The sequence below is a fragment of the Poecilia formosa genome, unplaced genomic scaffold (genome assembly GCF_000485575.1).
Source record: "Poecilia formosa unplaced genomic scaffold, Poecilia_formosa-5.1.2 Scaffold280, whole genome shotgun sequence".
Lineage (NCBI taxonomy): Eukaryota > Metazoa > Chordata > Actinopteri > Cyprinodontiformes > Poeciliidae > Poecilia > Poecilia formosa.
The window spans coordinates 731,566-759,548 of NW_006800219.1; the positions used below are offsets into that span (position 1 = coordinate 731,566).

At 41.9% G+C, this 27,983-nt stretch overlaps 1 protein-coding gene across 2 annotated transcripts in view; it reads left to right on the forward strand.

Moving 5' to 3' along the window:
• Window positions 1-26,938, forward strand: part of LOC103151396 (calcium/calmodulin-dependent 3',5'-cyclic nucleotide phosphodiesterase 1A) — a 41,039-nt gene extending 14,101 nt beyond the window's left edge. The window contains exons 2-16 of one of the 2 annotated variants that reach the window (XM_007571436.2): window positions 2,621-2,647; window positions 10,714-10,827; window positions 10,907-11,089; window positions 14,098-14,164; window positions 16,000-16,116; window positions 16,455-16,595; window positions 16,833-16,933; window positions 17,142-17,267; window positions 18,009-18,110; window positions 19,655-19,775; window positions 20,887-20,968; window positions 21,079-21,199; window positions 22,721-22,905; window positions 23,456-23,650; window positions 23,736-26,938. In XM_007571436.2, coding sequence (XP_007571498.1) covers window positions 2,621-2,647; window positions 10,714-10,827; window positions 10,907-11,089; window positions 14,098-14,164; window positions 16,000-16,116; window positions 16,455-16,595; window positions 16,833-16,933; window positions 17,142-17,267; window positions 18,009-18,110; window positions 19,655-19,775; window positions 20,887-20,968; window positions 21,079-21,199; window positions 22,721-22,905; window positions 23,456-23,650; window positions 23,736-23,782 — 1,729 coding nt within the window. In that variant the 3' untranslated portion in view covers window positions 23,783-26,938. The remainder of the gene's footprint in view (window positions 1-2,620; window positions 2,648-10,713; window positions 10,828-10,906; window positions 11,090-14,097; window positions 14,165-15,999; window positions 16,117-16,454; window positions 16,596-16,832; window positions 16,934-17,141; window positions 17,268-18,008; window positions 18,111-19,654; window positions 19,776-20,886; window positions 20,969-21,078; window positions 21,200-22,720; window positions 22,906-23,455; window positions 23,651-23,735) is intronic. The other variant, XM_016681405.1, reaches the window with a different exon arrangement.
• The last annotated feature ends 1,045 nt before the right edge of the window (window positions 26,939-27,983 follow it).

The following is a 27,983-nucleotide window of genomic DNA, read 5'->3' on the forward strand; positions in this document are numbered from 1 at the left end:
CACACACACACACACACACACACACACACACACACACACACACACACACACACACACACACACACCAGCGGGAGGACATTGTGAAAGATGATTATGTCTAAAAATTTCTTGTCATGAAATGAGGAGGGGCGGGAAGTCATTTAAAACACACAGAGAGCTGTGATAGAAAATTGTAGGGGCAAAGACGAGATTCGTTTGCAGAATCAAAAACGTACAGAACCTTTTTACCGATGCGCCTTTGTTGTGCAAACATGTACGTCGCCGCCGGCGTAAGACAGGAATAATCAATCTCCCTAAATTCAACGTGAAGCCTGAGTCGCTGGGTTGTGAGTGTGTGTGTATGTGTGTGTGTGTACACCATTACGCCCGGAGGAATGAATGACAAAAAAGCAAGTAGATAAAAAAAAGAGAGAGAGAGAAGATAGAACTGGAGTGTGACAACATAGATGCATTCAGAGAGAAAAGGTGAGCTGGCGGAGCAGATTCAGAATATACTGGCGCGAGACGAGACGGTCCTACGGCAGCCCGGATGTCCTTTTTGCTCACAGCTCCTATAAATTTGTCGCAAGCTGCGACGAAGCCAACGAACTGGGCTCGTTCCGTTTGTAATGAAGACACAGATGAGCAGACGTTATTCATTTGCGTCGTTCCCTCACAAATTTTGCGACTGTTTGTCATCAGTCTCGGAGGTAATGGTGTTCAGAGGTTGTGTTTGGGTCGTGTGCAAAATGCAGAAAGAAAAAGAAGAGAAAAAAGTATCGTTTCTGTGTTTTGTGTGCGTCCGTGTTTGGCGGAGTTATGACTCAGAGGGGAAAGCATTTAGATGCAAATGAGAGCAATCAGCCACTAAAAGGTTTAAAGTACCCCAATTTGCCTCCGTGAGCCTCTGCTGCCGCTGCCACCTCTGACCGAGTTGAAACCCGGGCGGGCAAACTCCAGTAAATAATTCCCAGAGGCTTTCAACAAGAACCCACCTGGTACTTTCGCTTCTTATACCTCTTTTTTTTCCTCCTGCCCTCAAACTCCTTTCCTGCTGTTTATTCAGGAGGCTCCTCTCTCATTTCAAAAGCGTTTTCTGCTCAGGAAGGTCCGAGTCTTTTCACCAGATCAAAGCAAAGTGTTCTTAATGAACACGTCTCCCCTGGTCCGACCTGCCTTTCTGTGGCGAGTGAAATCTCTTCAGCCACCCTCATAAACAATAAAATAAAATAAAATAGATAAAATGTCCATGTATACATTTAGTTTCATATTTCATTAATCTCATTTAAAACGAGGGTAAAAACTCGCCTGTTTCGAGCTGCCTTCGATTAATATCAAGTGGAACATTTTAAATTGTAGTTTGTCTTTTGTGTGCTTGTGTTGTTGTTTTTGTCTTCCTCCTAATCGTGGGAAGCACTTTGAACTGCCTTGTTGCTGAAACAAATGTGGTTCGGTGTGTTTTTTTTACCGAACCAAAACTCAGCGAACTCTGCAGCACATCTACATGTGAAGGTTGTCAAAGTCAAGCTAGCATACCTGATCTGCTTCCCTCTCTCTCTATTAAAACCTTTCCTGACCTTGTTGCCTGGTTGTTGTAGTGTTGACAGTTACTAGCAAAGCACTGCATCCCTTTTCTTCTATATATCAAATGTAAATTTAAGATTTAACCAGTTATGTTGTCAACTTGACGGCTATAAAACCAATGGTAGTTGTTGTTGGGGAGCAGATTTTTGTGGGTTCTTGTGCGCGTGACGTCGCGTTGCAACGTGTCTCCAAATAAAGTTTTCAAAATGGAGAAGCAGTCGATGTTCTGTTGTATTTCTTAAGAGCAAACTGCTGAGCAGGAGACAGAGTGAACTGCGGGGTATGAATCCACAGTTGGAGGAAGTAGCAATCAGAGAGTTGACATTTAAATATTAATTGTTTCACGGTAATTACTGCAAAAGCACAAGTAGAAACTCCAACATTACAAAAGAATCCCGTGTCGAGGGGCCACAGTGGCAGGGTCTGAGTCGGCAGTGTGCTTCAACCTGGCCCCACAACGCACCTGAAATGTTAAGGATCTTAAGGAAAGTTTTTTGCTTGTCAAGTAAAGGTTTCGTTTTAAGTCCATGCCTTCAGTTGGTCCATCGAACAACGACATGATTTAGATCTGATTCAATGTAATAAATACCACATTTACGCCTTGATGGTGCTAAATTAGTTTACCACCTCTGAAGTGTCGGACGCTTCCTGTGCGCCGCTCTGCGTTTCTAGCTGCCGCCCCGCTGCAGCCGCTTGTGTAGGTCTGTTGATGAAGCCGGCTTGTAAATGTGTTTGTTAATGCCAGACAGCGTTACTGACAGAGACATAATACTGAACACAAGATGTTTCTCATTAACAGCAGTGCAGAAGGTCAAGCCAATGCATCATTCTGCGAACGAGAGCTATTTCGGTCCGACGGACGCAGAAGCAGCAGTTCGTGGCTCCGCCGCTCAATTAACGAGGCCTGATTCTGAAACACAAGCTCGCTTCTCGTTTTCTTTACTGCTTGTTTTTAACGGGGTTAACTCGGCCTCCGAGGGAACTCATGTTGATGGCTGTCTGTGTGCCGGATTTGATCATTCCAGTAACTTGTCTTGTTTTTGTGTGTGTTTTACAGGCAGAAATACAAAATTACATCACAGAGGTAAGATGTACACACACGCACGCACGCACGCACACACACACTATAGAAAGGCAACTAGAAGCAATTGACATGACGCCACCTGTCAGTCAGTCCGCTGGTTTTTGTCGCAATTTGTTCCAAAGTGAAACTGAACCAGCTTTATTTCCGACGACGTTGTCTGAGTTCATCTTTATGAATGTGCTGCAGTCAGAGGAGGGCAGAGTAACCAAAAATATACTCAGGTAAGAGTAAAACTACTTCAACATGTCTTTACACAAGTAAAAGTAGAAAGTAGCTTTCCAAGAAATTACTCTAAGAGTAACAAAGTATTTGGTAAAAAGAGAAGTCACTACTGAGTAACGATGAAATGATCATTTATTATTTAGAAATTACATCATCAGATGGACCACAATATCAAGTTAAGTGGAAATTTTGGTAGTTTAAGGACCAAACTGAAAGTAATTTATATAGTAACAAAAAGTAATGAAATCAGGCAAAATGTTTTTTTTTTCCAAATGATCTTTTGTGTCTGGTGACTCTTTGGTTGAAACCTGTTTGTTTTTCATTCAGTAGAGAAACCCAGACGTTTTACTCAAGCAAGAGCAGAAATACTTCATAATAAAATGACTCAGTAAAAAGCATGGCTTAAAATACTCAAAGTACGTTTTTTTCAAAAATGTTTCTCAAGTAAATGTAATTGAATAATCTAGTAAATGCAACTAGCTGCCAACCAACCCTGCTTGATTATATATGCAATATTCCAGGTTCCACAGAGGAATAATAAAGACCATTTAAAAGCGTGTGGGCTCAGTATCAAGCAGCAGGATGGTTTCCATCAGATGAGTCACCGAGACCCACAGACAGGCAAACGTAAAGAAAATACAGAAAATAAAAGTACGGCAGTAGATAAGAGGATCTGTAACATTTAAACTTCAGAAGGAATATTTAGGACAAAAAACAAGCCAATGCAAATGGGCTTGAATAAAATCTAAAAAAGGCTTTTATTGCTGTTTATTTGTGTCGGCAGAGGCTTACAGAGCAGACGCACAGCTGATGATCTGTGACATGATCCCACATTCAGACGGAGAGCAGAAAGTATTCTGATCTCAGGGGAGACGTGACGGCGTCAACGAGAAGAAAAAAAAAAACAAAAAAATGGAAACAATCTAACCTCCCGTTCCCACGCACTGAACTTTACGACGACAGGTTGCCATTCACTGCCAGAAAAACCTTTAATTATCTCCAGCTACATCCAAATACACAATGTCATTTAAAAAAGGGGAAAGAATCTACTCTTTAAGTTGAATTGTCCCTGTAGCCATGGCAACTGCTAAATATTACATCCAGCTTTCTTCCAGTTTTCAGTTTTTTTTGGTTATAGATTATAATAATAATAAAAAATAGCTGCTTTGCCTGCGCGTCGTCGTTAACTTCCTGACATTTGTCAGACTCGGTCACGGAAAAAGAAATGACGTTTATCTCCCCAATCAAAACAAACATACAGGAATATTTTCCCATTTGGGCTTTTTACCATTTTGTACCAAACTTGAATATATTTCAAAAACATTTTGTGTGATAGACTAATGTAAATTAAGCTAGAATGCTTTATTTTAGTTAAAACTCACAATCTCAGACTTTCCCGGTTCTGCCGGGTTCTGGATCGATCCGGTCCGTTCACACGTTTGATCCAAATCAACAGATTTAACGGTTTGGTGTGAACCATTTATAAGACTCTGTTATGGACTTTGTTGTTATTAAATTTTAGTATAATTAGAAAAAAAAATATTGATTTATTATTTAAAAGGTTTCTGTGAGTTATTTAAATGTAAGCTGATTTAATTTTTGGAAGGTTTTCGCTGCTTCTCAGTTGTTTATTTCTCTGTATTAATCTTGAGTAAATCATGTGTGGATGATGTCAGCAGTTTTCTCTTCAATATGTCTTTGAACATTTATTTTATTAACAAGTGCCTGATGAATTGTCATTTTGTCACTTTCCGTGCTCCCTGTGGTCCAGAAACATAAATGCTGATTCTAGCTGCAGATTATATTAAAACTATTTAAAAACGTAGACTTTATGGGCCCAATATTTTTTTGGACACATAAATCCAATGAGAACCAGTACTTTCCATTCCTTAATTATGTTCTTTTGTATTAAATTATACAGCAGCTTGTAGAAGTATTCATACTCTTTGAACTTAAAATTTTGTCATAAGTTTGAATTTTGAAACATGCATAATTTCATTTCCACTTCACCGCTTTCACACTAAACTCCAATGAAACATATTCACAGTCGTGTTTGTGATGTGACAAAATGTGGAAAAGTTCAGGGGTGTGAATACTTTTGTCAGCCACTGTACATGGAAACAAGAACTGATCCCATCCAAATTTTGACAATTTAGACATGTCGAAGGTTAAAAGTATAAAATGTCTCACTAAAATACCTTCAATTCAAATCGAATTCAATTCAGAAATATTTTGTATAATGCTCGATAATTCTCTGTCTCCCTCCCTGGAGACAACTTACAGTAAAAGGTTACCTACAGGACATGAAAGGTTTTGTTTTTTTTCAGCAAAGTGAGGAGAGAGCTGACAAAATGTTAAATGGAGAATGGAGGGTGAGGGAACCAGCGGGTAATCAGAAACAGGAAGTCAACCTTTGGAATGGGGAAAGAGACAGCAGGCAGAAATGCGTGGAGAGACAAATGTGGACAGAGGTGGGGACGGACAGGCGGACAGATGGCTCGCCTTAGCGTGCTGGCCGCCAGGCAGCAGCCCAGGCTGTGTGCGGCGCACCAGGAAAACAGTATTCATCAGAATCAGTTAACGATGGACACAAACACAGACTAACTCTCTGCTGCTGCTGCTGTTGACGGGAGATGGAGAAAGAGCAGCGCTGACTGCTGCGGCGGGCCAGAGTCTAAACGGAGCACAGGTGTGCCAGCTGTAAATTTGGAAGAAGCCAAAAACAGCTGTCACACTCTTTAACACATACGGGAACGAGCGTGGATCTGAGAGAAACCAGAGAGAGAGAAAGAGACAGGAAACGGAAACGTCTGGAGAATCTTATGTGGCGTCAAAACAGATGGCATCAAACGTAAAAGAACGGGGAAATAAAAGCACTCCGAGGGATGAAAATGTGCATTATCCTGTCTGACTTACACAAATTCATGTGTAGTTGTGGTCAGTGCTTGGTTGGCAAGCCATTTTGTGGTGATTATAAAATAAAATCAACAGACTCCAAAAACAAAAAAAGCCTAAAAAAGACACTGGAATACAGTGTGTCATATTTTACAGAGACAAAAAAATATATTCACGTTCAGTGACAGTGACAGTGTAACTCTTTGTTTGATGGTTTTATAAACGGACTCGTGTGAATCAGCAGTCCAACGTTACGTACAGTGTTCCTGCCGTCTGTTTGACAGAGCCGGACTGATGAGCTGAGGTTCTGGACGAACACATTATTGCACATAATTTGTCAAGATGAAAAACTTTTCCTTCTGCGCAGGGTAAACTCTGGACTTCTTGCTCTACGATCAGAACGGGGAATCGCTAAGCTGGAATCGTCTAAACCTCTCAGTGTCAAAAATAATGCTGCGATCTTCTCGTTTCTCACCTTACGTGATAAGGCCTGTCGTTCACTGACAGGAATAGAGCGACACGGGGTAGAGCTGCCAACCCTCCGCAGTTAAAACAAAATTAAAACCCTCTCGTCGTTGTTCTGGGAAGCACATATCTAGTGTGACAGTGACAGTGACAGGATAACTCTTTGTTTGATGGTTTTATACACAGCTAATTTAATTTAGCTGTGTATTATGTTCTAAAAATGACTATTACACCCTATATTTTCATGTATTGACATTAAGGCCCACTGACTCTTATAAAACTCTGTTTTTTAAACTCTTATAACGCTGATCAAAGCGAAAAATAACTAAACTAATGCCTTCTGATACACATCATATATGGAGACTAGGGATTCACAGATATGACAATGTGGGCCGATATCGATATCTGATATTAATATTGCTGTTGTGGCTGATGTTATCCAACAATCACTGTCACATGACCAAACAAATGACACATGACCAAACAAATGTCACATGACCAAGCTCCTCCAGAAACAAACAGCAACAAGACGGACATAAATCTGTTGTTAACATCGGCCAGGTTTTATTTATCGGACCGATACCGATGTTAGCGTAATTAAGAAGCAATCGCACTTCATTTCAGAGGACTAGCAACAGGATACAGAAACTGACTTTAAATGGTCTTCTGTCAAGGCAGGAGCATAAAATCCCTCTGAAGGGCAGAAACTGAAGCGGAGGGTCACCTATGGCAAACGGCTCCAGTCGGGCCATCATTCCATCAATTTAAAGGGGTGGTATTATGTGTTTTCCAGGCACATAGTGACATTTTATAGCCCAAGTATTAAGGAACTAAGATATTTTCAATTGTTATAAATATACCAAATGATATTTATGTGAGGCAGTTTAACAACTTGGGCCTCTGTCTCTTTAAGAAGCTCCTGCTCTTTCTGAAACTCAGCTTTCAGCATGTCATTATGTTTACAACCACTGAACAGAGAAGGAGCTCATACGATGAGCTCAGCAGGTGTTTGATAACAGCTGCTGCCGCTAGTCTGGAGGAGCTGAGTGAGGGAAGTCATTTGAAAAACGTGGTCGCCCCGGGAAATTTAAGGATGTTTCAAACATGCATGGAAGAATCAAAGCAACACTCCAGGTATGTCTTTGATGAAGGAATAACATTATAACACGGTATATAGCTAAAAAAAGTCAGTTTTACAAAATACTGCCCTTTTAAATAAAACATGGACATTTATTAAACTGGTAAAATAAGCTCTACAAAACCATAGATTTTGCTGTTGGTAAACTTTCCTCCTAATCCATAAAAAAATCAGTTTTTAAAATAAACTTAAATATGTTATGACTACAATCAATGACATAATAAATGTTGGGAATTCGTAATCATGAACATTTTTTGTAACATCAGCGTTATTTATACGGTAGTGCCAGGGTTTATGAGCGTCGGGCTAAATCTGCAACATTTCCACAATTCACTACTTCTCTCCTCTCAACTCTTAGAGCGGAGGGATTCTTAAAGGAGCGCTGACATTAGATTTGTTTTGGTACATTTGAGTTTACTGAATCTGTTCATTTGCTGATAAGAAGTGTTTTAAATCTCCATGGTGACTTTTTGCTTTGCATCGACTGATCTATTATTCCTACTTTCTGTATCGGTTTGCATGCAGAGCATCTGATATCCAGTGTAATGAAAGAAAGTTTGACTGTAGGATAATTGGCTTTTGCTGCCGCGGTAACAACTGCAAGCTGTTCTTTGTCAAGTTTAGTGAAAATCTGGCCGACTGCAGCAGCATGAACTTTTCTGACTGACTACAAGGGCCGCCTTGGCTAGGAAAAGCACAGTGCATAATGTTTATTTGACAGCTTGTTTATTCCCCGGAGGAGCCTCCAGTCGTTTAGCGCTGGCGCCGGCTGATTGACAGGAGGCATGGTGTCATCATGTGTCCATCTGGAGGAAGCAGATTTCCACATTCTGGTTGTGCGGTGCGAACGGGACAGCAGCTGTGTGGGTGCAAAGTACGAGGATCAAGTGGGTTGGCAGGTGTCTGCAGTCTGCAGAGAGGCTCTCTCAGGGCTGCTGTTTCCTCGTGTGGAGCGCAGAATGCACAGACTGCAATATATGCGAGGATCTCGGTGTAGTAAAGCACTGAAATGGCAAAGCAGCAGTAGCTCTTTGAACATTTCCTGTGTTTGTCCTTTGAATCGTTCAAATTCAATTCAAAAATCCCTTTTTGTCCCAAATGGAAATTAAATTGAATCACGATGATTCTGAAAATATTATTTTTTTACCTCCACCCTCACCCCAACCCCAAAGTTGGTGTCTCGCCTTTGAACATGAAGTTTCTCCTCGGAGCTGCAGTTTCCAAGCTTTTGAGCTTCACTGAACATGTTTCTCCCATGACTTTTCCGCTCCTTCAGACTAGCCAGCAGCAATTAGAAAACACCTGGTGGAGCTGAATATCTGCTCAGCTCATTATAGGAGTTACTGCTCAGAGCAACGCTGGTAAAAACCTTGTTAAAGGGTTAATAGAGGAGCCATGTTGTGATGACTTCCTGAAGGCGGAGTTTCAGAAGGAGGAGGAGCTTCTTAAAGGGACAGAGTCACAATTTCAAAGTGTTAAAAGTCAAATTTCTTTAAGTCATATTTGAGACATAACAGCATGTTTATAACAACTGAAGGTAACATTTACTTTACTGTACTATGAAATGTAACTATGTGACTGGAAAACACCAAGTACTGCCCCTTTAAAACAACATGGTGGAGCCATCAGAAGGATCTTATGTGTCTCATTTGCCTGAATCAAACAAGATATTCCCAAAGAAAGCAGCTATAGTACAGCAAGCCGGACGCTTGTTGGCAGAAACATGTTTTTATATGTAAATGACCTTGTAAATGTAAACATAGCTTTAAATCCAATTTTATAAAAAACAAAAAAACAACAACAACAAAAAACAGCTTTATTTTTAGTGAGAAGCACTGCATCAGAGAACCAGAACCAGTTCAATAAAGATTACTCTGGACTCGGAGAATGTGCTGTCGAAAGGATCCTGTCTGTTTATGCATTTTATTTAAGAAAACGCTCTAATCATCTCACAAAGGAGAAATGCATGGAGGAAACCACAGAGAAACCTCAGATCAAACCTCCAGTCTTCACCGACACAGTTTGTCTCTCAAATCTGCAAATCGTGGACGTGTCTGATTTTAGAACCAGTGCCTTTGCTGAGATAAATTAGCTGCTGTAAAAGTACAAAACAATTCAAGCTGACAACAATAACTCCAAAGTGCTGAAAATAACCCAAAGAATAAACAACTGAGAGGAGTAAAAATACATCTAAAGAGGCAGGAACACTTTGATGGAACAAGCTTCAAAATGTCACTGGGAGGTGTGGGATGAAACAATGAGGCACATTTTTACATTTATATGAAGTTATTCCCAATCTCCATATGTAACATGCAATCTAATGTCTTTAGTGCAAAAGATGAACAGATTTTATAACATTTAGCCAGATGTGACGGGTTAACAAAAGAAGGGTATAACTGAAGTGGAGGGTCTATGGTTTTTACATTTTTCTTTTACAAATAAAAGTCTACGCTCCATCCTCAACACTTTATAGAACCACCTGCTGTGATTCCTACCGCAGGTCTTTAGGGCTTGGTCTCTACCAGCTTTGCACATTTAGAGCAGGCGTGTCCAGAATAGGTCCTCCAGGTCCGATATCCTGCATGTTTTAGTTTCCCCCACGTTCAACACACCTGGATCAAACGATGGCTCGTCTGCAGAGCATTGAGACCATGAGGGAGGATTAATTACATTATTTAGTCCGTTTTTGTTAACAGAATAGCTTCTTTGAAACCCTCAGTTGTTGCTCTGATTCCATATTTGGGATGAGTTTCACCTGATGGAAGGTGATCCTCCACTCAGTGTCAAGCGTTTGGTAAATTTTCACAGGTTTTTGTTAATGATTGCCTCGAATATTTTAAATTAAAACAAAAACATTTTCCACTCATGCAGTATGTAGAATGTTGTGTTAGTCGTGTAACTTATGTTAATTACAGGAAATTTCAAGGAAATGCATTGAAAATTTGTTTCTGAAATGTGACGAAGTATGAAAATCTTCAGGAGCTATGAATACTTTTGTTGACTTCAGTCCAAGATTCACACATAATACACAAGCTTTGCTATGCAGCAACAAACAATGTATGTGTTAAAAGGTGTGATATGTATTAGTGCATCAAAGACAAACCATAAATTATGCCTCATCTATTTTTTTAACCCTAACATTTTGTCTTATGTTCATATACATTCATTCCCTGACGTGAGGATTATAAAGACTTTTCTTTGAAAGAATGTACTTTATTTCTATAAAATGGTCCGTTCTCAGTTCAAACCCAATATTTAACACACCGAGTCACGAACATTGTTTTCTGGTACCATAGTGAGTATTTAACAACCTGCATCATGATGTTCCTCTCCTGTTGTTGTCCAGGCTGAAGGCGGCCCTGGAGCAGATGGACCGGGGCGTCGTGGACCTGCAGGAGCTCCGCAGGAACCTGGAGCTGGCTGCGGCCATGTTGGACGCCGTTTACACGGACGAGACCAGGTGAGTCTGCGCGGAGCAGACGGTCAGACGGATGCGCTAGTGCGCACGATGCGTCACAGATCCCATCCCTTTTCTGCAGGCGCCTGCTGGACACGGAAGACGAGCTCAGTGACCTGCAGGCGGAGTCCGTGCCGAGCGAAGTGCGCGATTGGCTGGCGTGCACTTTCAGCAGGAAGATGGGCCTGGCTAAGCGGCGTCCCGAGGAGAAGCCGAGGTTCAGGAGCATCGTTCACGCGGTGCAAGCCGGAATCTTTGTGGAGAGGTAAACGTAGACGTCTGACTTTTCTATGAAATTCTGTTAAGTTTGTTTTGTGAAACCTTTAGGAATGTGGGGTTAAAAAAGCCTAAAGTCATTAGAGTTATTGTCACAGATGGGTTGGATTGTTCTCATACATTTTAATCCACCAATGAAATCTTTGTTCTTGTTTTTCTTCTCTATAGCAGTCTGACAAAGACATTAAATGAGCACTTAAATATTGAAGTCCATTTTATAGTGATTACTCATAATACGACTCTCATCATGCTTCATTTCACTTACATTTTACATGTAAATGTGATATAAGAGCAATTTACCCATTAGGTTCATTCACCACTCTGCACAGAAGCTGCATAATGAGATTTATAACAGACTGTTCATATTCTTTGGTTTTTATTACAAAAGATCCCGAACATGGATTTAAAAATCTAACAAGCGCAAACACACAGAAGTAATGCCAAAGGATAACAATCCTTTGAGATGACCTTAGGCTTTCGGCATAAAATTCTGCTACATGAAAACCGAAGCTCTCATTCTCCATACATAATCAGAAAACTGCAACTCAACACATATCACATCAGTGACCCAAAATAGCAGGAGTTAATCTCATGCTGCCCCGACTTCACTGATGAAGATTTACTCACGTCGGCATGCTGGATGCTCGAAACTCAAAGGAACACCGACAGCATGCTGTAGCCTCTGAAAGGGAAAAAAAATACAAAAACTGAGACATTTAGGTTATAAAAAAGTATTATACCCTGTCTAGACACAGCTGAACGCTGTACACTCTGCTCTCTATCCCAAGGTACACAATATTCTTTTAATTTCTCTATAGTTTGACCTCCATCCGTTTTAGTGCAGCAACACATGTTGATATAAAGGAAAAAGCATCTTGGAAAAACACAAACAGTTGAGCCAAAAATTAATCAAACCTCTTGTAGTTTTAGATTAGAATAATTTCATTCAATCAAGAAGTTTGCTTCTGACAGGAAATGAAGTAATAATACTAATAATAATAACATTGTGCTAAACATCGTCATCATTGTTTAGTTCTACGTTTGTTACCACAACTAAGCTGCTTACTTCAACAAGTTCCTAAGACATCAAGTTCTCTAATGAAAGTTACTTCAGTTTGGTTTTGTTTCCACCTAACACCTTTTGTTACTGGCTAATCAATATCATATTTAAAAATATAGCTAGCGTCAAAGACACTAAATAGATCTGTAATCTTATGCATACATGGGATATAAAAACATGAGAAATTGTGAAAGTGAGAAACAGACATGTGAAACTGTGAAAAATCTTGAGGTAAGAAATAACTAGAGATGCTAACACATTAAAGCAACACTTCAGAAAACAACAGGGCGATGCCAGATGAGCTTTTCCTTTTTGTTTTCATTTTTTTATAAGTTATGGTAACAAATATTCTTCATGCGCCCCAGGAACTTTGTTGCCTTTTGTCACATTGCAGCGACACACCTCAGTATGTTTCACTGGTATTTTATATGACTGACTGAGACAACAAATTGCTGGTAAATATGAAGTGGAAGGAAAATGATGCCGGTTTTGTAATCCTCTTTTACAAACGACACTCTGAAATGTATGCAGTAGCGTTTAGTCAATAACTTTCAGATCCACTTTAAACTTTGATTGCCTTCATTAGCTTCAGGTGTCGGCCCTTCAGCTCAGACTTCCCTGTTTGTGTTAGAGAGCAGCAGTCCCACAGCATGATGCTGCCATCACCATGTTTCACACAGGAAACGGTGCATTGAAAATGATCTGCAGCATTTCCCAGTGTTCCTGCGTTTTCCCTCTATGGAACAATAAAAGCAATTTGTTCCATACATCTCCGTCTTCAATAAGTTATTTTAACTGATATTTTACAATAATGATTGGAAAACATTTATAAAAAATAATTTAAATATGTGATTTAAAAATGATTTCTTTTCTTTTCGTCCTCCCCCCCATCTTTGAGAAATTTGTGCAGGACTTGTGGGAAACTGTATATGTCAGATTTAAAAGGGTTGAATACATTGTTTGCATGTGTTTTCTTGTATTTGCAAGAAATTAAACGAGAAAACCAGGCATCCTTTTCCTCTCGCCTCACAAACATGCGCTGCTTAGTGATGATCTGCCAGCACAACAAGATACGCCGGAGTTGATGGCTGTAACGTGACAAAATGTGAAAAGGTTTACGGGGCATAAGAGCTCGTAATTAGAGTTCCTGTGGTTCACCCTGAGAAAGTTTTCATCCAGGGTCAGCTTGTCGTCTTTAGTAGAACAAAAACAACTTCTAGGAGTTGTCAAAAGTTGAAATACATGCATTTAAAAGAAAAAAAGGACAGGTTTGATGTAAATGTAGAAGGTAAATTGCACCCTTTCAGACAAAATTACACTTCCAAATGTTCAGTCGTTTCCACGTTGATCAGAAATCTGGAGCGCCGGCAGAACGCAGAGGGAGCAGCAGCCATAGATTTCCTTCAAAGCAAACATAGGCGAGCATCCGGGCTGACAGCAGATGTGATTAAGAGGTCGAACATGAAGCGTAATGACGTTAGCGCGCGCGCTACAGGCGAACGGCACACAGGGAAACTTATGAGCTCCGATATCATTAAGTTGTAAATGAGTCGCAGTGGAAGAACGCAGTATCAGTTCATCTGCTGCAGCTTAATGACGCATGAAATCAAAAAATATCTGCTGCAGCCAGGCAGCGCTTGTTTGCCCGGCATCTGTGTGTGTGTGTGTGTGTGTGTGTGTGTGTGTGTGTGTGTGTGTTCGCGTGCATGTGTTTGGAGCAGGGTTGCCGTGGCAACAAACAATCCATCCTGGTCTCAAACTGTGGAGGAGGGTGTCGGGAGGGGGTCTGTGTGAGAGGTGTTTATATGCATGCCACTGCCCATATTTATAAGTGTGAGATTGGTGTGTGATATTTTTATCTGTGTGTGTGTGTGTGTGTGTGTGTGTGTGTGTGTGTGTGTGTGTGTGTGTGTGTGTGTGTGTGTGTGTGTCAACAGGATGTACAGACGGACTTCTAACATGGCTGGGCTGACCTACCCTCCCACAGCTCTGACAGCTCTCAAGGTAAAAAAAAAAGAAAAAAAAAAAAGAAAAGAAAAAGGTAAATACCCTGTTCCAGGATGTAGACGTTTCTTGTATTGATCCTTTGTTCAGGTGGAAGAGGGGAAAAGTTAAAGTGACAAGCAGGAAATCGGTTCCATTTAGTGCAGAGAGCCGATGCAAAAAAGGGATGGGGTAAATTAGAGACGAAGAAAAAGAAATGAGGCGTTTAGGGAACTGATGCAGAAGAGGGAAAACAGGAACTAGAAGTCACAGGAGGAAACGTGAGAAGAAAGAGAAAGAAGGAAGAAAATATAATTGAAGACATAAAACAAAAGACCTTACTTATTAAACTTTGAAAAAAGTGGGGTGCTGTGGTGGCGCAGGGGCAAAGCACAACCCATGTATTGAGGCCCTAGCTCTGATGCCGGTGGTCACAGGTTCAATTCCCAGCCAGGTGACATTTGCCACATGTCTTTCCTCTCTCATAACCCTCCTTCTTGTCAAACTACTTTCAAATAAAGGCCACTAGAGCCAACAAAACCTTTAAAAGAAGAAAGTATTACTATCCCTTGATCTTTGCTACAAAACCAACAAAAGACAAAGAGCAAAAAGATGCTTTTCATGGAAATCTAAAAAAGTGACTAGCTGACATATTTGTCTCCCTTTACTGTGATACAATGAACTAAAACGGTCACATCAAAGCCTCTCTTCTAACCTCGAAAACCTCGTTCAAAACTTGTAACGAACGGGAGGAGAAGCACGTCGAGCAATTAAACACTGGTACAGATTCCCAAAGGCCACGATTAGAGCGATCTGGAAGCGGAAGCTAACTAACGTGCAGGAGCAGAGGAGCCCAGAGCGAAGCTGGACATCATTCAGGGATTTAGAGTTTATTTATACTTTATTTCTGTTAGATTTATGTTAGATTTATGTTTTACCAATTCCTCAGACGCTTGTCAATAAAAAGTTTTGCTGTTAGGATGAGGTGTCTTTTTTTTTTTTTGCATCACACGAGTCACATGATCCAAGGCGCGGCTTGTTTTTAAATGACGTGTCGCGTGGAGAAACGTATTCATGTGTGATTTTAATTTGCTTTTCTTATTTAATGAAAACACAGCAAATGTGAAATTGTGTGCAGTTTTTAATGGGCATTTTCAATCTCTTGAGATGTTTTACTTGTAAAAATCCATAAAATCCCAGTAAAACATATTGAAATTTGTAACATGAAAAAAATGTGGTAAACATCAAGGGGTATGGATACACTTCTGCTGAAAAAAAATAGTAGAAAAAACAACTGAAGAAAGGAGGATGTGTAAAGACATTAAGAAAAAGCATCATTTACAAAAAGAATGAAAGGGAAATAACATCACTGCGAAAAAGAACAAAGTGTGCAAGGAGGAGGTTTGTTAGACCAAAGCAGCAGAAGAGTCTGAAAACAGGTCTGATTAAAAACAGAAATAACAGATGTGGAAGAGCTGGTAGAATTAGATCATGTAGATGTGGTGAGCGGCGTGTTTCCTGATATATGTTCCTTCTTCAGGGCTTCCTGTGCAAACTTAAAAAAAAGAAAAGAAAAGAAAAGAATATTCAATTATCTCTCTAATTACTCTCCTTCGCTATTCTGGAGACCTGAAACTCATGAATCATGAGGGGACCAACTTCAAATATAATTGTGAGTTAATGAATAATTGCACTCATTAATTTAATTGCTGCTTTACCTCTTCTGAAGAAACATAGCTTACTGCCCCCTAGTGACGAACGGTGATATTACACTGAAAGAGCTCGGCTTTATTTTGCGGCTTTCTGTCATTTAGACGTTTTTTTTTTTAACGGTTCTGTTCACTTTGTTTTTCCAGGAGGTGGATCAGTGGTCCTTTGACGTTTTCGCCTTCCACGAGGCCACTGGAGAACACGCCCTCAAATTCCTGGTGTATGACCTGCTGACCCGCTATGACCTCATCAACAGGTTCAGGGTACACGCATTTTGATCTGGCTACTCGGGTGGATTCTGACATTAGAGGAACGTGGCAGCACACAATTCATTTTACTAAATTATTGGTCAAAGAATATGGATCATGTTGTAGGTAAAAACAACCCATACAGACTCAGAGCATAAATACAAAATGTCACTGCTTGGCAGATGCTTCTACAGAGATTTGGAAACTTTGACAGGAACATTGGATGGATGATCGATCTTTAAAACAGCTCAAAATCAGACGCATTCCTATTATCTCTATTAGCTTTGAGGATTGGCTCAGGGTTAGCACTGCGTTGCTCATGCTAACGGTACTAGCCGGAGTCCTGTGCTCAGATCCCTGTGCAGGCCCTGGTGCAGTTTGTTGAGGCTCTGGAGAACGGCTACAGCAAACACAGGAACCCCTACCACAACCTGATCCACGCCGCCGACGTCACGCAGACCGCCCACTTCCTGATGCTACACACCGGACTGATGGTAACACACACTCACACACACATTGATGTTTCCTTTTGCTCATGATTCTGCATAAAGCAACCAGTTTAAAGACTCTGAGCTTCTTAGGGTTTGAAGAATAAAACATACATTAGTTCAAACAGAAATGGCTTTGCTGCTCATTACTCATAGGGCTTGTGAACAGAAAGCTTTCACATTAACACACTCATTGTGTGTGTGTGTGTGTGTGTGTGTGTGTGTGTGTGTGTGTGTGTGTAGCACTGGCTAAGCGAGCTGGAGATCCTTGCCATGGTTTTTGCTGCGGCGATCCATGACTTTGAACACACGGGAACTACAAACAACTTCCACATCCACACCAGGTAACACACCCGGCAACAACAGTGGAAAGGATCGTCGGTTGTGTGTGTTGGAACACAAACCTTTAAGATCGAAAAAAAGAAACTAGAAGTTCATCGACTAGGAATCATGTGTCGTCTCTTGGTAACGGCCCCTGAAGCTGGAGCCAATGAGACAAGCATATTGCATTTAGGGTCTGTGAAATCTGAACAGTTTTTATCCATCCGTCAGGTCGGAGGTCGCCATCCTGTACAATGACAGGTCGGTGCTGGAGAACCATCACGTCAGCGCTGCCTACAAGCTGATGGCCGAGGAGGACATGAACATCCTGGTCAACCTGAACAAAGAAGACTGGAGGTTCGCTCCGCGTCTTAATGATGAACGTTCCCGCATCCTCCCAGCCTCCAGCCTGACCAGCAGATGTGCACCAGTTCATTTGAACACAAACTAAAACATCCAGTAGGCACATATGCTGCGTCATCTTGCCGCTCAGTTATTCCGTATGTCTGCTGAAGCTCAGACACTTTCTAGTTTTGAACAGCAAAACAAATTTTATTGGTCCTCAAAGAGAGAGAAGCCATTTGATTGAGTTTGGTCCGTTGTGAGTTGTAAACAAGTCACAGCAACACGACTGTAGACGGTCGTCTGCCTAAACTCTAATACAGACTTCCTGACATATTTCAAACCAGATTTCACCAGTTTAGACATGAACATCATCAAGAGCGAATCGCTGTGTGGCAGCCGTTTCTCTCATGTTGTGTTTGCTGTTCTTTGTGTTTTCCAAAGTCGTCCACGGCAGAGGTGGTTGCTTCAGACGCTTACGGAGATGTGTGCAACGCTTAAAATAGAATTTCACATTTGAAGTCGTGGTCACCGTTTCTGCTGTACCTTCACGGCTTTACCTGCACTTTGATGCTTTTTGTGGTGGCCAGACGCAAACAGGGCCCATGTTTGGGAATCAGAAGCTTTTTCTTTTTTTTTTCTCCAAAGATTATGTCGACCAAACAAAAACTGATGAAAATGACATTCAAGCTCTTCCAGAGAATATGTCTGTCTCAAACTGATCTGTAGGGATTCATTGTGTTGATTTACCGGCAGGGAGCTGAGGGCTCTGGTGATAGAGATGGTGATGTCCACAGACATGTCCTGCCACTTCCAGCAGATCAAGACCATGAGGAACGGCCTGACACAGACAAACGGGTCAGTACGTCACCAGACATTATCTTTTTTTTTTTTTAAAGAATCCTCATGTTAAACTGTAGTTATAGACACATATAAAAATTCTTAATATTTTGCATCATATTTTGAACATTTTTCATCAGTCAGCCACAAGGGGGTGCTCTAGGTCTCTAGCTCTCGCACTTCTATGTGGTCGCATATGAAACATAGTAAAAGTTGCGAGTATAAAGTATTTATTAGCACTATTTAACTGATGTGTTGCTGATAGTTGCAAACTATACTTTTGAAACTGTGTAAGCAAAAATATCCAATATTTGAAACTTAGGTCATAAGGGTTAAACAAAAAACCTTATAATGCTTCTATACCAGTGACTGGGTCTGCATGACAGTTTCAGCAAAAAGTTTGCCATTTCATGTGTTGACGCTTCTTGAAACAGCCTGAAATGTGTGGGGCTAGTTGTGAATACTGCACAACGGCTTTGAAACGAGCTTGTCAGGAAGTGGGGTTTGCGGTGGAGAGAAGAGACGCAGGTAGACCCAGGATGTAGATGAAAATGGTGATTTATTGATGAACAAAAGCTCAGTCCAGGATGACAGGCAGCAAGGCAGAGAGGTTAGCATGCAGCTAATTACCAGTAGCAACTGAAGACTGAATAACGAGAGCTAAGCTAACCAGGACTATAAGCTTCCAGTTCAACTGGCAAGCACGCAGTAGACAACAACTGACATAAGACATACATTTGACGAGGACCGACAAGAGACAAAGACAACATGTGGACTTAAATACACACGGGGTAATCAAGGGAACGAGACACACCTGGGAACAATCAAGGGCTGAGAGGACAGCACAGAGACTCAGGGAAACGGGACTAAACACAGAAAATCCCAAAATAACTACAGAAAAACACGGGTCATGACAGAGCTTTTAGAAAAGGTCCACAGTTTTCCTCCTGCGTGGACAGAAAATACTTTTCCTTTCGGACCCAATTCAGATTCATCAGCAGTCAAGCTTCCAAATTTAGATCCTCCGTCGTGAACGCCGCTTCCTGGAAGACGTGTGAGGCCGGTCCATCTGACGGACACGACTAGATCAACAGTGGGAGTTTGGTGCAACGGCCCAACATAAGGTCCTGCAGGCTGCTGGACCAGGACCAGATTGGCCAGTATGTCCCTGTAGGGGCTCCGCTCAGAGAGAGAGTTTCACAGGATTAGCGCTGAGTCCGACCGGTCCGGCTCCTGCCTCTCTCTCTCTGTTTGTCAGTGCTGCAGAAGGTGCGGAGGGAGGCGGCTGTCACGCTCTTCACCTCACGCTTGGATGGGATTTTGGGGGAAGACGCTGTCATCAGCCTGTCAGCATGCTGATTCTGCCTGTGTTTCTGAGGCTGACTGTACTCTCTGTAAACAGCACTGACAATACAAAAGAAAACACCCGGCAGCTTTTACCTAGCATACGGCTGGCTGTCTCTTTTTAGACTGAGCTGTGGTTCAGGAATAACAAAGCTATTTCTGAAATAGTTTGTGCCTTTTACGCTGCTACTAAATCTTTGTTGTTTGTCTGTCTCCAGCATAGACAAAGTGAAGGTTTTATCTCTGATGCTTCACGCAGCAGACATCAGTCATCCTGCCAAAGCCTGGCCGCTGCACTACCACTGGACTCACAGCCTGATGGAAGAGTTCTTCAGACAGGTGCACAGTTTGATGTCTTGCTTCTCCTGAAACCTGAGCTGCCAAGTTCTCTCAGTCCCCAGGACTAAGCACAAATTGAACGAGCTTAGTCCTGAGGGCATGTAAATCCTGGCAGCCCGCCAGGCTTATAATACACAGGGGGAAACCCTGAGTGGCTGAGCTTGAACGGGCAGATTTAGGAGGTCTTTTGTTTCGCAGGCAATCCAATTACTTACCTCTAAACACTGAGCCAGTGTTTTTATGCTAAACTCACATCAGTACCATCATATTTTCTCCAGATTAAGTTTGAAAACCTAAAAACCGTCTACCAACTTTGTTTTAAGTTATTTCTTAAGTTTGCATTTCAATTACATCATCATGCAGAATATGCGATTTAGTTCCAGCCATCTTATCTTCATCTGTGTATCTGTATTTTAACAAGGACAATGTTACAAAAAATCTTGATAAACCTCGTCACTCAGATGTTTTTATTTTTCCATTTCTGTTGTCAGATCTAAAACAAAGTCAGAAATGAACTCTTAAGAAATCATAGCTTAGTGTGTTGGAAAGGAGGCAGCAACTGATTTTGCGTCCTTTGGTGCGTTCATACTAAACGCATCGGGCGCGTCTGGTTTACATTCAAAGTCTATGTGGAGATGCGTTGAGACCCCGTTGCGGTGTAATTTGAAGCGCTTGGAGGATTTAACGCATCAGGCACGTCTAACGTGTCCTGCGTGTCTTACAAATAGACTGGCAACGGAAAACAACGGCTAGAGCGTCTAACGCACCCTCAATACGCTCTCGACTCGCCTCCACATAGACTTTGAATGTAAACCAGACGTGCGAAGCGCCAGGTGTAGAGCTAAATGTCCAGCATCTGCATTCAAAGTGCACACGCATCAAACTATGAAGGGTTGGATGCGTTTTTAATGCACCCAACGCGTTTGGTGTGAACGCACCGTTAGAGACAGGAGGTTCAAAAGCTGCCTGCTTATGTTTTGTTTGCATCGTTTGTCAAGGTTGGTTTGAAATTGATTCAAAAAGCACACAGACCGGATTTGAGAGTGTAAAAAAAAAAGGAAAAAACCTAAAAAAAAAACTCCTCAACTTTCATATTTTGTTTCTTCTTTAGGGAGATAAAGAGGTGGAACTCGGTCTTCCTTTCTCTCCCCTCTGTGACCGCAAAGCCACCATGATCGCCCAGTCACAGATAGGTACCAACCTGATCCTGCTCCGTGCTTCGGTTTATCACATTTATAAAGAAATGCTAATGCTAATGCTAATGCTAATGCATTCACTCATTCATCTGCCTCTCTGGTTGTAGGTTTCATAGACTTTATCGTGGAGCCCACTTTCACTGTCCTGGTTGACACAACAGAGAAGGTGATCGGACCGCTGATAGAAGAAGACAGGAAGGCCAAAGAGAGTGGAAACAGAAGGTCCAGGTAGTGACACCGTTTTCAGTGCCATTACTTATGATGAACAACGGGGAATTGTAACAGCAGAAAGCAGTAAACTGCACTGATTATGTTTTTAATGAGAAGGTGATTATGAACCGACTGCACAGAGCAGGGGATTGGTGCTGCTGGGGTCACATGCTCTGGTTTCTGCTGGTCTCAGTACCGTCCAGCTCCAGAGTAAAGGTCTGGAAGATGAGGGAAAACAGATTACCTCACCAAGAGACCACACGGCTTCTCTGAGACTGCGGTCAGCTCCACTGGTGCACCTCAGGGCAACGTACTTTAGGCACTCCTTCTTCCTTCCACACATCCAACTTTAGTTACAAACAATGGATCATGACAGTAAGCGAAACGTTTTTGGACAATGCTACTTTGTTACGTAACAAGGATGGATGTGAGATAAAGTACAGAGAACTGGTAGTGGGATATGAGGATTGATTCTAGTCTGACCTCCTGCTGATAAACACCTCAAAAAATAGACGCTGATTTTTGGATTGGAGGAGTCTGGAGGAGTTACCGTGGTTTCAATCTGTAAGAGGTTTGGGTTGACTGATTAGCAAGAACTAGGAGAGCATGAACCATTAAGAAGGGAGCGGTGGAGGACTGGACAGACTGTCTCTGTGGCTGGTATGGAGAAGAAATCTTCAAAGGAGCATGAGGAAACGGCTCGGAGAACCACTCTGACTCAGCACATTCACCAAGCAGAGGGAAACGTTCAGTCTCTGAGAAGTTCAACGGACAGAATTAGGAAGTCTTTTGTTCCACAGGAAATCCAATTACTTGACTCTAAACACTGTGCCAGCAGCTATCAGCTTCTCCCTTTTATTATTCGCTAAATAGGATGGTGCACAAGACGCATGGGTAACATTAGTGTGTAATATGATTATATGAGTCTCATTAAATCATATCTATCATTTTTATTAGTCTCAAATCTTTAAAAATGATCTCTCTGAAGCATAAAATGTTTGAAATTTGGGTCTTGAGAAAATAATTCCTTAATATTGATGAAACAGTACTAGCTGCATTGGCAGATTATTTCAGTGTATGAGAAAAAGGTCTTGTTATAGATGATGTAATCTGCCGATGGAGCTGGTACTTTTTCATCATTATTTACTCAAAAACCAAATAAGTAATTTAACAAATATAGGAATTATTAAAAATCTCCTATCTCTTACTGAGAAGTTGCTTGTAAGTTAGTTTTGATTTATTTCAAGTGATAAAAATACTTGGTAAGATTTTGTGTTTTTGCCGTGCAGCTTTATGAAAATAAAGTTTTGCAGGATCAGAAGTAGCCCTCGTAATTCTCACGGTTGGTTTCAAGGCATCAGTACGACCAGTGATATTCTTAATCATTAAACCAGTCGACTGTCAGTCATGCATCTCAACATGCACATGAAGGCTGCTTGTAAGATTTCCTCCGTGTCGATGTTCCCCGAATGCTCTTGGTGGATGCGAACAATTTATCGGTACCTCACTTATGCTCTGCACGACGCTGCTTTCATTCAGCCTAACAGGAAGCGGTTCAGTCACTGTGGAGTCGGTGCAGAGACACAGCAGTAATCGCCATGGAAACACCGACGACGGACAGATGAACTTTTCCCTGACGGCCATTGACCTGCCAGCTCTGAGGCACCACCTCTCCAGCGTCATCGCCAGCAACAAAGATCGATGGAAGGAGCTGTCTGTGCACGGTAAGCAGGCGCGAGAACAAACACTTGTTTTGGCCTAAAAACTGATGGAAAACTACACAATGTTGTTTGTTTAATGATTGTTAAGGGAACAAAAAAACACAATTTATCTTGTTAGATTTAGAAAAAAACAAAACATTTTACTCTAGACACAAACAGAACTGAAGTTCTTTTTAGCCAGGACATTTCATGGACATTTGGACCACTCAGACGTCCTCTTAGGCCCCTCCCACAGTTACTGTAGCAACCAAATCCACTTGTCGAATACCACTGTTAAGAATTAAAAAAAAATATCCAAGCATTGTTAAATATTTTAAGTTGGTGTCATAAGCTGTACCAGGCTTCCTTACAGATTCAGAAATCACTGCTGACCGATGGGCTGCATTTCATTCATCAGCGCTGCTGCCTGGTGTAATTGAAGATACAAGCAGTTTCTGCTCCGGTCATCATTTCATGGCAGCCCAGGGTTATTCTGAACCTGCAGAGTTCTGACTTTTAGCTTTTAGAACGCTTCTCGTTGACCTCGTTGATTGTGTCTTTACTCCCGGAGCAGAGCTGGCCAAGAAGGAGAAAGAGGAGACCGAGGCGAGAGACGAAGGTGAAGACATCGGCTCAGACGTCCTGTCCCAGGCCTCGCCCGGCCACGGCGTCACAGATCCGGCGCCGAACTCAGACGATTGCGCTCCAGCTGAAAAGTGCGATGATGAATCACCTGACCACACGGCCGCGGATCACCTGACCTGGAACGGTATGAAGACGACGTGACAGAAAAAAGGTTTTTTAACTCCAGATGTGGATGAAAACTCACACACTACCGCGTTAACTTTCTGCAGGGGCAGAGGAGGAAGAGGGGGATGACAAAGTGCCTGAAAACGCCTGATGACGCGAAACTACAAGTCCTCTATTAATCTGACTTTGGCAGATCACCATGGCAACAGGCAGCTCGGTTGCAGTAACCACTAGGGTTTAGACTCTTCTGTGTAAAGAAGCTGACTCAGTGGCCCCTCGGTGGCCCCCAGAGGACCTCCAGATTATCTGTTTACAAGTGAATGTGGATAAATCATACTTTGGAGTGACCATCCCCCCCCATCAGATCATGGCTTCTTAGCAGCTTCCTGGTTCATTTTCTGTCAGGCTCAGAGGTAAATTGTCGGGAAAACCAAAGAGTGTGTGATGGTTGGCGAATCCCCGTTCACGATTACCGCAGACAAAACGTCGTTTATCAGGATGAATGAAACACGAAGCTGTTAAGAAGCAGCCGTGGTGGTGACATCGGCGGGCGTGTGGTTTTGTTTGGGCGCCGTCAGTGATCCGTGATGGGAGTGAGGCGTCGCTGCTGCTCTGCTCTCTGCTCCAACTTCACTTTCTCAGGTATGTCGCATTCACCCAGTCACACCTCCGCGTCTGCGACGGAAGACCTTGGTGTGTTGAGATGCTCGTCGAATCAAAGTAAACGAAGTCGATGTAAGTATGCTGACGCAAACAGGCTTTTAAACTCCTTAAATTACTTTTACTTACTCTTCAGGCCTCGGCGTCTGCCAACGTTCGCCACCACTTTACCCGATTTCCATTTCAATATCGTGTAGGAACTTTGGTTCTCTAATTCAATTAAAAAAAAAAAAATATTGTAACTCATATCATCCATGTGGCAGGAGGGATCAAATTGAATCAAATCAAGTCTTGCAGCCAATCAGAAGAGGCCTCCGACTGAAGGCTGTGGCTGTACGACAGGCTCATGACAGCGATGCTATGCTAAGATGCTAACAGTTCAACTTCCAGGCAGCAGAGATCATATTTCACAATAACATATCCTGCATGTCACCATCGCTTGTTAAAAAGCACCACTAATCCACCTCCTTTGCTTTTGCCGCTCCTCTTTAAAGGTCTTTATGGCAGCACGGTCCGACGCGGTGAAGTCTGAGGTTTAATAGCTGTGTATTGTGATCGATAGACGTAGTTTTAACTTCCTCATTCGCTCTTAGGTCCTGCTCAGCATCCGTGTAGCCTGCTTTTCAACTCCTCTGCGTTCTCCATCTCAATAGATTAACAAAATGTGAATAACATTACAAGTGGAGACGTTTTTGTCATATTGATAAAGCTTCTGGGAGAATGTCCGTTGGACAGATGAGACAAAATTTGAGCTTTTTCACAGGACATATCGGCTGTTTGTTCAGTCACACAAAAATTAAGCAGAGCTAGAAAAGAGCAAAGTCTGCTGTCAAACATAGAGGAGGCTGGGTTATGTTCTGGGGCTGCTTTGCTTTGCTTCCTCTGAAATCTGTGCAGAATAAAATTAAATCTCAAGGGAGCGTTCTGGAGAGAAATACGCTGCCTAGTGTCTTCCAACACAATAGTGACACAAAACACAGCTGAAAACCCCCAAGAATGGCTGGGAGCAAAACATTGGACTGTTCTGATTGTCCTTCTACATTCAATAGGACGTCTAGGAGCTGAATTACGCCATCGGGAGAAGACGCCCTTCAAACCTCAGACAGTTTGCCCTGGAATGGGGCAGAATCCCTGTGGACGGGTGCAGAAGCCTCGCTTACGCCTACAGAGATTGATTGCAGTCGTTACCTTAAAAAGTTGAGCAGCAAAAATATGAAGTTGCAGGTACCATCATTTTTGACCAGGCATGTTTCACTGGTCGGCTTTTTGAAACGATTCTGCTGAAACACGATTGAGAAGAAACGTCTGATTTTCAGTGGTTCATTTTCAAGGAATTTTATTTATTGCTTTTGTCCGTTTCACGTCATCTCGGTGACCTTTGTGGGATTTTCATTCGCGACCTTTAAAAGTCCAGTTGATCTTGAGCTCAGCAGCTTTTCCAGATGACGCATCTCAGTTTTTGTTTTGTGTTTCATGTCCTAAGATGTTGTTTAATTTCTGCTACCCTTCACACGCGGCCCTGCTTTCACTTAACCCTTGCCTTCCCGAAATTCATTCTCTACTTTATTATCCAGAGTACACGGGCGTTACTCTGTCCTCTCTTCTCATATCCATGCTTTCCTCCTGTGTTCCTTTATTTTAAATTGTCTCTCATTCAGATGTTCTTTATATTTTTTATTTATGGACTTTCTGCATCTGTCTTTGTCTCAGTCAAATAAAAACTTCTCTGTCATCGGATACTGGTCTGTCTGATTGTGAGCCTCAGTTTGAGTCCTTCGTCCATTGATCCATGACAACTGCCTTAAACGAAGAAGAGGAATGTAAGAGCTGAACAATTTAGGCGATGCTTCAGACTTTCATTTATTTTAACAAGTCATAAAAATAAACGTGGCTGTTTGACACCATCTTGAATTCAATAGAATCCATCCAGCCCTAGGTTCTTATCTTGCGTCTCTCTGGTTAGAGACCCAGCCGTTGTCACAACACCGTTAGTTCTTCCTGGGATGACACTAAGCGCTTTGTGCTGTCAAAGTAACGCTTCACTCTGGCAACACAGATTGCTGTGAGTCCAGGTGGGGAGCAGAGCAGCAACAGCGAGGTGGTCTGGATTTTACTGCGTTGTCTTCTTCATGAGATGTTTTCTGCAGCACGGAATGTCTTCTTGTTCTTTAGGACAATGTGTCCATAGCATAATATTATGATCTGTGCCATGCTTGTATAAACCGTAGAGACGAGCCCTCCGCATGGAGACGGATCGATAACGGTGACTCAGTCATCTGAAAATAACCAGACTACTCCTTTAAAACAGCAGCTTGTCGTCTGGGCAGTTTCTCTTCTCTGTGTTACCGTTGCAGCTGCTGACTGTGAGAAATGACGGGAGCGCCGCAGTATTACCACGGCGATGAGGTCATTGTTGGTTTCCACATGAATGGCCAGAGAGCCAGCGCTAAGCCAAGTGAAGACTCTGTAGATCACTGTGTTTGTTCATGCGATGTTTGCTGTGGTCGTTGTGTTTCCTTGGCTCTTTGTGTTACAGTATGTTGGGATGGGAGGCCGAGCGAGACACAAAGAGAGAGAGAGAGTGTGTGTGTGTGTGTGTGTGTGTCTGCTGTACAGTCATTTATTGTATTAAACATCCTAAACTCTGCTTCTCTGCTCTGATCTTTTTTTTTCTACATTTATGGTGACCTTCTGCCATCTTTGAGATTGTATCGTAGGCATTTCAAAAAAATAAAAATAAAAAATGGAACTAAATATTCCCAAAGATGAGACATAACCTTTCTTCCTTAATCACTGTAAACACTTACATACTTTGGATGTGATTCTGAACAACAGATGCGTTAATGTAAGGGTGTCAAACTCATTTTTGTTTTGGTGTCAGATCAAGATAATAAATGTTCTTAAAGGGCCGGTCATGCCAGAATGTATTGATAAAACCCATTATAAACTGTTAAAATAATAATAAATACCTGTCTCTGAATATTAGAAGTACTTCTTAAAATTAAACATCTCCTCATATTGCTCAGTCCCTTCATGATTTTGCAATTTTTTTTGTTTTATTTTGTTTTGTTTTTGCAATTAACTAGTTTTGTGGAACTAGTGAAGAAATAGTTTCAAGGAATTTAGCAATATTTGCGTTTATGTATGGCGCTTGTGAGTTTGTTAATCGTTGGTGTCGATGATAGACAAATTAATAACTTGATGTCAAATAAGGCTGAGGCAGCGGTGTCGCAAAAGTACAACATACTGCCACCTACAGGTGGGAGTTAGTAGTCAGTTAAACCCAATGGATTTTTTTTGCGGAAAATTTGCAATAAACTTACAGTTATGCATTATCGGGGAAAAAATGTGGGAACCTGTTGATTTTCCGTGAATTTCCACAATCACAGAATAAATAACAGAAAACTGGGTGGACTGTTTGATGTAATTTAGCGTCTGGAGTCTTGAGGGCCACACAAAAAGCCACGGCAGGCCAGTTTTGGCCCACGAGCCTTAAGTTTGACATATGTGCTTTAATCCGTCAAGACAGGATCCATTAGGGGAGGATTACAAAAGAAGTTCAAACTGTTCGGGCCTGATGTACTCTTGCAGTGGCTTCCCTCTCAGGCGCTGGCTCCTAACCGTAACCCCTGACCCTGACCAAAGGTTTAATGCTGGCTGTCTGATCTAACCTTTGTGGATCAGGTGATGTT